The 8,870-nt window shown below is 38.9% G+C and overlaps 1 protein-coding gene across 1 annotated transcript in view; it reads right to left on the bottom strand.

Moving 5' to 3' along the window:
* LOC103195245 (serine protease 52-like) overlaps positions 1-8,134 on the bottom strand; it is a 62,933-nt gene extending 54,799 nt beyond the window's left edge. The window contains exon 1 of the mRNA XM_042780669.1: positions 7,882-8,134. Coding sequence (XP_042636603.1) covers positions 7,882-8,134 — 253 coding nt within the window. The remainder of the gene's footprint in view (positions 1-7,881) is intronic.
* Positions 8,135-8,870: the final 736 nt, after the last annotated feature.

Here is an 8,870-nt window from a genome sequence, read left to right as displayed (position 1 = left end):
CTTTATATCCCCCATTCAACTCACCAGTAGTCCCTCATCTGTCATAATGTCATATTTTTGTAGGGACTACTGGTGAGTTGAATGGGGGATATAAAGTAGATTACTACTCCTTACATCCTTAAAGTCTTCGAGGGTAGCACTGACATTGGCAATTCCATCAAGATGAAGTATTTCTTCTGATTAACTATTTTAGTGGGCAATTTGATGTGATGCTCAGGGTCCCTCTTCAGTAATCTTACTTATTTCCTCAATTGTCAACTATCTTTGGGAATTGCCTTGGCTGAAGAGAGTCTCCTCACCCAAGTTCATGGCCACTTTCCCAGAGAAGTCCACATTGAATAAGTGACTAAGCAAATTCTAGCCCTCCAGCTCCAATTCAGGATATTCATCCTAGTTTCAAAGTACCCTGTGGGGTTGGCTGAAGCCTTCATTGAAATAGCATCATGGCCCAACTTTTCCCTTTGTCCAACCCTGATTCCTCCTTACAGAGATGTTCTTCCCAAGAACACTCATTAATAAATGTGTTATAATCTAATTTGTCTCAAAGTTTGTTTCCCAGGGAACTCAAACTATTCCAACTATCTTAGCCAGTTGAGGCATTTTCAGGACTTTCCTACTATAATGGCTCTTAATCCATAGGTCAGAGAATGAGTGTGAGAGTTCTACTGGCTGCTAAATATAATCATCTTCGTGTGCACCCAGGAACAGGAAAATGATGAGAGGCTGGGTCTAAAAACCCATTGTAATAAAAGATTGACAGGCATGCAAAGAAGAAGGAAATAAGACCCATAATCAGGAGAAAACTCATAAATTCATAAATGTTAGAACTAGCAGACAAGAACATTAAATCAGTTAATCAGTTATTATAAATGTATCCCATGTGTTCAAAAAGTTATGTAGAGACATGGAATAGAAAAGAGACTCAGATCAGATTTCTAGAGATTAAAACAATGTATGAAATGAAAAAATAAACTGGATAGGATTAACAAGATATTATACATTGCTGATTAGTGAATTTGAAGACATCATAATAGAAACTCTCCAAAAGAAATACGTACACACACAAATTAAAGGAGCATCAGTAACATGTGGGGACAAATTCAAGAAGTTAATATGTCTATAATTTGAGTCCCTTGGAGATGAAGACAGGAAAAATATCTGAAAAATAATGGTCCCAAAATTTCCAAGTTTGATAGAAACTATAAATACACAAATCTAAGAAGCTCAACTAATCCCAAATACAAGAAACATGTAGAAAACTACACCAAGTCACATCATAGTCAAATAACTCAAAACCAATGATAAAATGAAAACCTTAAAAACCATACATAGAAAAAAAAGACATTACATGATAGGAACAAAGATAAGGATAACAGCATATTCTTGTCAGAAACAGCACAGAGAAGACAATATATCAAAATTTGTGGAATAAGCTAAAATAGTAGTTAGGGGAAATTTATAGCACTAAATACCTATACTGGAAAATAATAAAGGCCTCAAATCAGTGACTCCACTTTCCCACTTAAGAGAATGTAAAACCCAAAGTAAGAAAACAAGAATTAATAAATAGAATGGCAAAAATCAATGAAATAAAAAACAGAAAAATCAATAAACCAAAAGCCAGTGCTTGGAGAAGATCAATAAAGTTGATAAACCTCTAAACAGACTGATAGGGAACATATGGGAGAAGACACAAATTGCCACTATCAGGAATGAGAGAGATGACATCACTATAGATTATACAGATATAAAAGGATAATAAGGGAACAGTATGAAAAACTTTACATAGACCAAGAGGTAGTCATTTGAACAGTACAAGGAGATACTGCATGATTTAAAATCAGAAAAGATGTGTGTCAGGGTTGTATCCATTCACCATACTTATTCAATCTGTGTGCTAAGCAAATAATCAGAGAAGTGAGATTATATGGAGATTATTGTGTCAGTATCAAGGAAGATTCATTAACAGCCTGCAATATGCAGATGATACAGCTTTGCTTGCTGAGAATGAGGAAGATGTAAAGCAGTTGTTGATGAAGATCAAAGTCTACATTCTTCAGTATGGATTACACCTCAACATAAAGGAAAAATTCTCGCTACTAGACCAATAAGCAACATCATGATGAATGGAGAAAAGATTGAAGTTGTTAAGGATTTCAATTATTTGAATCAACAATCAATATCCAAGGAGCTCTGGTGGTGTAGTGCCTAAGGCATTTGACTGCTAACCAGAAGGCTGGTGGTTCAAACCCATCAGCCACTCCTTGGAAGGAAGATTGGTCGTTTCCTCAGAAACCGAAGGAGGGGTTGCTATGAATTGGAATTAACTTGATGGCAGCGAGTTTAGGTTTTCTTTCTTTTTTTTTTTTTTTTTGATCAACATCCATGGAAGCAGCAGTCAAGAAATCAAACAACTTATTACATCTGGCAAATCTGTTGCAAAACACCTCTTTAAAGAGCAAAGATGTCACTTTGAAGACTAAGGTGCACTTTGGATTTAACCAAGAAAGAAAGGATCTGATAATTTTAGATTCTCATAATCTAATAGCTGTAAAAATATTATGGCCCAAGCCATAGTATTTTCAATAGCTTCATATGCATGTGAGAGTTGGACAGTGAATAAGGAAAACTGCAGAAAAATGGATGTTTTTGAATTGTGGTGTTGGCGAAGAATATTCAAGCTACCATAGACTGCTAGAAGAATGAACAAGTATAGCCAGAATGTTCTATAGAACTGAGAATGGCCAAATTTTGTCTCTCACAATTTGGTCATGTTGTAGAAGGGACCAGTTCCTGGAGAAGGATATCATGCTTGGTAAAGAGGAGGATCAGCAAAAAAGGGGATGATCCTCAATGAGATGGATTGACACGGTGGCTGTTATGATGGGCTCTGGCATAGCAAGGATTGTGAGCAAGGGTCAGGACAGGACATTGTTTCATTCTGTTGTACATAGGGTCACTATGAGTAGGAACCAACTCAATGACACATAGCAACATGAAAAACTTTATGCCAAAAAATTGACAACTTAGGTGAAATTAATATATTCCTTGAAAGATATAAACTATCAAAGCTCACTCAAGAATAAATAGATAATCTGAGTATCTTTATATCTATTAAGGAAATTGAATTTATAGTTAAAAACTTTACAATGAAGATAATTCCTAGCCCACTGTTTAATTATGCCAAACATTTAAGAAGGGAAAAACACCGCTTATACATAAACTCTACCAGAAAACTGAAGAGGAGGACTGTTTTCCAACCCATTCTATGAAGTTAGCATTAGGCTGATTTTCAAATTAAACAAAGACATTACAAGAAAACTTCAGACCAATATGCCTCACTAATATAGCTGCAAAACATTAAAAATTATTTTAGTAAATTAAAAAAAGAAAATGCACCACTACTAATGATGTTTATACCAGAAATGCAAAGTTAATAGTCACAAAGTGTTGTGACCTTAGGTAAGGCAAAGATGTCTTAGTAACAACGCCAAATCATGAATCATAAGAGGAAAAAAAAATGATAAATTGGACTTCTTCAAATTAAAAACTTTTGTGCTTCAATAGGCAAGAGGAAACTTTGGGGTTAATAGGTATGCTCATTGTCTTGATTGTGGTGATCATTCCATGGGTGTGTACATATGTCAAGAACTTATCTAATTGTATATTTAAACATGTACAATTTATTATATATTGGTTATATTAGTTTCTGGGGTTGCCATAACAAAGTATCACAAAGTTAGTGGCTAAAACAACAGAAATTTATTGTCTCACAATTCTAGAGGCTGGTAATCTGAATTCAGGGTGTTGACCCGGGTATGTTCTTTCAGAAAGCTCTAGTGGAAGATCCTTTCTTGTCTCTCCCAGCTACTCATAGCCCCAGGAATTTCTTTGGCTTGTGGTGCATCTTCACATGGCCATATTCCCCCTCTGTGACTCTGTGTCACTTCCTTTGTATAAAGACAACACTCAGATACAATTAGGACCCACCCTACTCCTGTATAGCCTCATGTTAACTGATAACATCTTCAAAGACCCTTTTTCCAAGGTTATATTCACAGGTAGGGAGGGTTAGGACTTGAACATATTTTTTGGATGGCACAATTCAATTCATAACATCAATATATCTCAATAGAGCTGTTACAAATTAATTTTTAAAAATCACCTAGAGATTTTTTTAATGCAGATATACTGTGCCTCATGTCCAGAGGTCCTAATTCATTCACCCTGAGATAATGTCCAGGAATCTACTTTTTTTTGAAACTCATATCCAGGTAATTCTAATACATTTTTTAAAACATAAGATGTGAGCAACAGTAACACAGGTGTGAAGTGAAACAAGAGGACTTGCCAGGTGAAGCAGCTAGAAAGAGAGGTCAAATAGTTCTAGAAAAAAAAACAAAGAAACAAACAGGGAAGCCTGTCATGCCTATCTCAAAGGTGTGAGAGGAAAGAACCCAGGATAATAAAACCCAAAAAGGTATCAAGGAAATCTGTGTTTTAGTGGCATAGGGGAATTTCATCTTCCTTTTCCCATTTAATACTTGACTGCTAAACAGAAAGGTGGCAGTTCAAACCCACCAGCCACTCCTCGGAAGGAAGATGGGCAATCTATTTCCATAGTGATACTGCCTCGGAAACCCAAGGAGGGGTTGCTATGAGTCAGGTCCAACTCGACGGCACATAACAACAACATATTTTATCAAACTCCAAAGACAGTAGGCCTGTGTTTCATGCTATTCTATGAAATAGCACTAGGTCAATGAAACCATAACATCACGTTAAGGTAATCACTGGTGACCCTGTCAAAAGAAGCACGGATTTGGATGTGACATATATGTTGATGACAGGAACCACCAATGTCATCTACTTCCCTGTACCCTTCCAGTGCCAGATACACATTTAGTGCTTATGTGAATGAATGAATGAATGAATGGATGGATGGATTTTTTTTTCTTCATGCATTCCTATGGGGGCCACATATGACTGACTGGTTGTCTCCCTTGCATCCTCTAACTTCAGACTGTACCTATGTCAGGTGGATTTAGCCAAGAAAGAATTCTAATAATCTTTCCTGACCTTAGTTTATAGTACTTTGTCTTTAAACATCATCTCACAATTTTCTAAAAACAAACTCTTATCCAGTGTATATCTGGTCACATAAGCTATTCTATTTTCTTTAAATGAAAGGATCTACTTGCTTTGTTGTCCTTGAATTTTTATTCTTTTTCACATGATAGGGAAATGCTTGGCCCTTTTACAGTGGCCCTCATTCAGTTGTTGACATGAAGAGAGCAGATATCACTGCTTTTTCCAAGTCACCTTATTATCTTTTCTTTTTAATAAATTAAAAGGAGAGAAATAAGGTGTGACCTTGAAGTCCCAAGTCCTAATCTCCCCACTTTCAACACCAAATTAGATGAGAAATCCCTGATCCCAACCTACCATAGACTCTACCTTTCATGAATGGCCAATAGATTCAGGCATTTCTTCCTCAGATGAGGAGCTCCCTGTGTTTTAGTCTACAGTAAATGCTGAGCTGATAAATTAAAGCTAGTCTTTAGCTATCTACTGTTGTATTTCATAAGAGAAAGAAAAGAAGTTATTCAATATTACAAAATGTCAGAGTGTTGAAAAACCTTAATCTGGTTGAATCTCCTTGTTTATAAATGAAGAAACTCAAAGCCAGAAATACAAAGTGATTTCTCAAGGTTGATTTTCCAGTGCTTCCCTGAAGCCTTCCCTGACCTTCCTTGTCAGAAGATCATTGTTTCTTCCTGGGATCCTTCATGCACTTCTTGTACTCCCTTTTAGCATTACTTTTGATCTTCTTTCATTAGATTGTGAGATTTGGGAGAATTGAGCCCATGTCTCACTTCCAGGATTTGGCACAGAGGCTTACTCATAGGTGTTATGTGCTATTGTGCAAATTTCGACTTATAGTGACCCTATGTGACAAAGTAGAACTACCCCATAGGGTTTTCCAGGCTGTAATGGATACTTCATAAATGCTTACATAAGGATGGGAGAGGGGAAAGGAGAAGGGAGGAAGAGAAAAGGAAAAAGTGGGCCCAAAGATTAGTGATTTGATTTATCACCAGTAAACATGACTGTGAGCAGAATTTGAGACCCCAAACCTAGAAATAAGGGGTATTGTGGAGTATGAGTCAAGGATCTTCTCAGAGCTCCTGAGATGACATAGGCTTTCCCCTCCTTTTCCATTTCCTCCTTGATCCACGGAATAAACCGAGCCACAGACACAAACATACCAGGTCTTCCCTTGGAGCCAGATCTTATGCCCCAACTGAAGACACCCACTTGGAAGAGTCTCCTGGTTCCACGGTTAGTACAGACCATAGGTGCCCCACTGTCTCCCTGGGAATGAGAAAAGAAAGGAGGAATCATCTGAAAACAATCAAAAGCACACTCAGCAAGAGGAGGGGTGGGAGGGAGCTGGTGGTGTGGACTAGAGGCCTCCTCCTTCCTGGGCTACCTCCTGGAAACCTAGAAAATAGTGGTGATGGCAAGGGCAGGAATGAGAGATGGGCTGGGGCAGGGACTGAGTACCTGGCATCTGCCTTTGGTGCCTGGTTCCTTCCAGGCACAAAGCATGTTTCTGGAGAGCTGGTCCACCCTCCTGCTGCATTCTTTCCAGTTAATCTGCACCACTCTCATCTTTTGCAGGTACATATCAGATCTGTCTGGCAAAATGAGGAAGCTAGTATAAGAATGAGAACTGTGTTAGCCACTGAGAGATGGGCCCACAAATACTCATGGTTAAAGCCCTGGAAGGCTTCAAAACTTCTGCAAGTCATTGACTCACAGGGTAGGAAGGCCTTAGAAGTTTCTAACACAAGGCCTTACTCAGTCACTTCTCCAGTATCACCAGTGAGTGGTTCCTTCATCCTTGCTTATGTGTGTCCTCAGGAATTAACCTATAAAACTCCCATCCTCAAGCCTTCTCAGAGGAACCAAAATGAACTTTCTGTACAGTCCCATCACAGCCATGCTTTGTCCTTGTACAGAGGTTTAGAAGAGCCCAACCTCAGATAACTTTTGTCCTGTGCCTTAGCCATGCCAAATGGAGAAACCAGGAAAATCACATACTTTGAAATGGCATCTTATGAAAAGGAAATGACCATGATCATAGAAGAGCTTCCCCCGACCCCATTCCCACACCCTCCCAGATGTCCTCACTGGCTGGCCAGATGCTGCCCTGAAGAGAAAGACATGTAATTATTATTGACCAAGCTAGGTTGAGGAATCACTGGCTTGGAGCTATCTCAGGAAGACAGTCTACACGGGCTTCATCAGGTGATAAGCAGCTGGGGAGATGGGCAGAGCCCATAAAGGAAGGCTCCAAACTGACTTTCTACAATTCTTCTGAGCCTGTTAAAAATTATCATTGCTGTCAGGTTTTCAGATTCTACTATGTTCCAGGCAGTTACGGGAGACCTTGCATGTATCATTTCTTTTAATTCATGTAATTATTTGTGGGAGGCATTACTGTCATTCTATAGATGAGAAAACTGAGACTCAGGAAGGCTAATAAGCTAGCCCAAGGTCACACAGCTGGAGCCTGTATTAGTCTCAAGTATTCCTAAATGCAAAGCATCATGCTGTGTGTTGTTGTTGTTGTTATGTGCCGTCAAGTCAAACCTGACTCATAGCGACCCTCCTTGGGTTTCCGAGGCAGTATCACTACGGAAGTAGGATTGCCCAACCTTCCTTCCGAGGAGTGGCTGGTGGGTTTGAACCGCCAGCCGTCTGGTTAGCAGGAAAGTGTCTTAGCCATTATGCTACCAGAGCTCCTATCATGCTGTGTAGCCCAGGGAAATCTAAACAAGGGCCTTCAGTGGATTACAAAGGGAAAGCACATACCATACTCATGAGCAGTTACCCACTCTAACATCCAACATCGGTCCCAGGCCCACTCCTTCACTTGTAGGCAGATAGGCATTTTGAAGTTAGTGAATTGTATTGGTGTGGCAAGCAGGAGCAGGGAGAGGTCACTGTCAAGGTGGGGAGGTTTATAGTCTTTGTGAATAATTATCTTCTGCACTCTCATTCTTTCCAAGCTCGCATCACTTGATTTTCTTGCTCCCATGACCACAGTCAAATTCTTCACTTCCATTTCTAATCTACAAAATAAATACAATAGCATAAATGCTAATGATAAACCAAACCCACTGCCATCAAGTCAATTCCAATTCATAGCAACGCTGTAGGACAGAGTAGAACTGCCCCATAAGACTGTAAATCTTTATATAAACAGATTGCCTTATCTTTCTCCCATGGAGCAGCTGATGAGTTTAAATCACATGACCAATTTTACTTATCAGCCAAATACTTTAACCACTGCACCACCAGATCTCCTTATGCTGATAATAGTTATACTGTATTTCACATTTGTAGACAATTGCAAACAGTAAAGTTTACCACAGACTACTGAGAATTTTGAAGTAGTGGAAGTATGGTGGCCTGGGAGTGACTAGCAATCAGATAGGTAGAAATTGGGATAAAAACTCAGGAAAATCTTTGAGATTTTTCCAGACCAAAGGAAGTGTAGTGCATTCATCATAGACAACAGAATGCAGACTTTTGATGCAGGGAACTTGGCTGTCTTGTCTACTCCTCCATCCCCAGCACTTAGAATAGATCCTGGTGCTCAATGAGTGTTTGTAGAATGAATGAACATAATGTACTATCTACATATACAAATGACAAGCAGGAAGTCTTGTATTGATTTTCCAGTGCTGGTGCATAGCTAATAGCAAGTGGCTTACTTTTCAATATGGTTAACTAAATAAAGGGATAATAGTGTATGTAGAGCAGACACTTGGAAAATATGGGATGAAGAACCTGTGACT

Source organism: Orycteropus afer, unplaced genomic scaffold (assembly GCF_000298275.1).
Source record: "Orycteropus afer afer isolate SDZICR_OR568_19922 unplaced genomic scaffold, OryAfe1.0 scaffold00053, whole genome shotgun sequence".
NCBI lineage: Eukaryota > Metazoa > Chordata > Mammalia > Tubulidentata > Orycteropodidae > Orycteropus > Orycteropus afer.
This window is presented reverse-complemented; position numbering and strand designations above follow the sequence as displayed.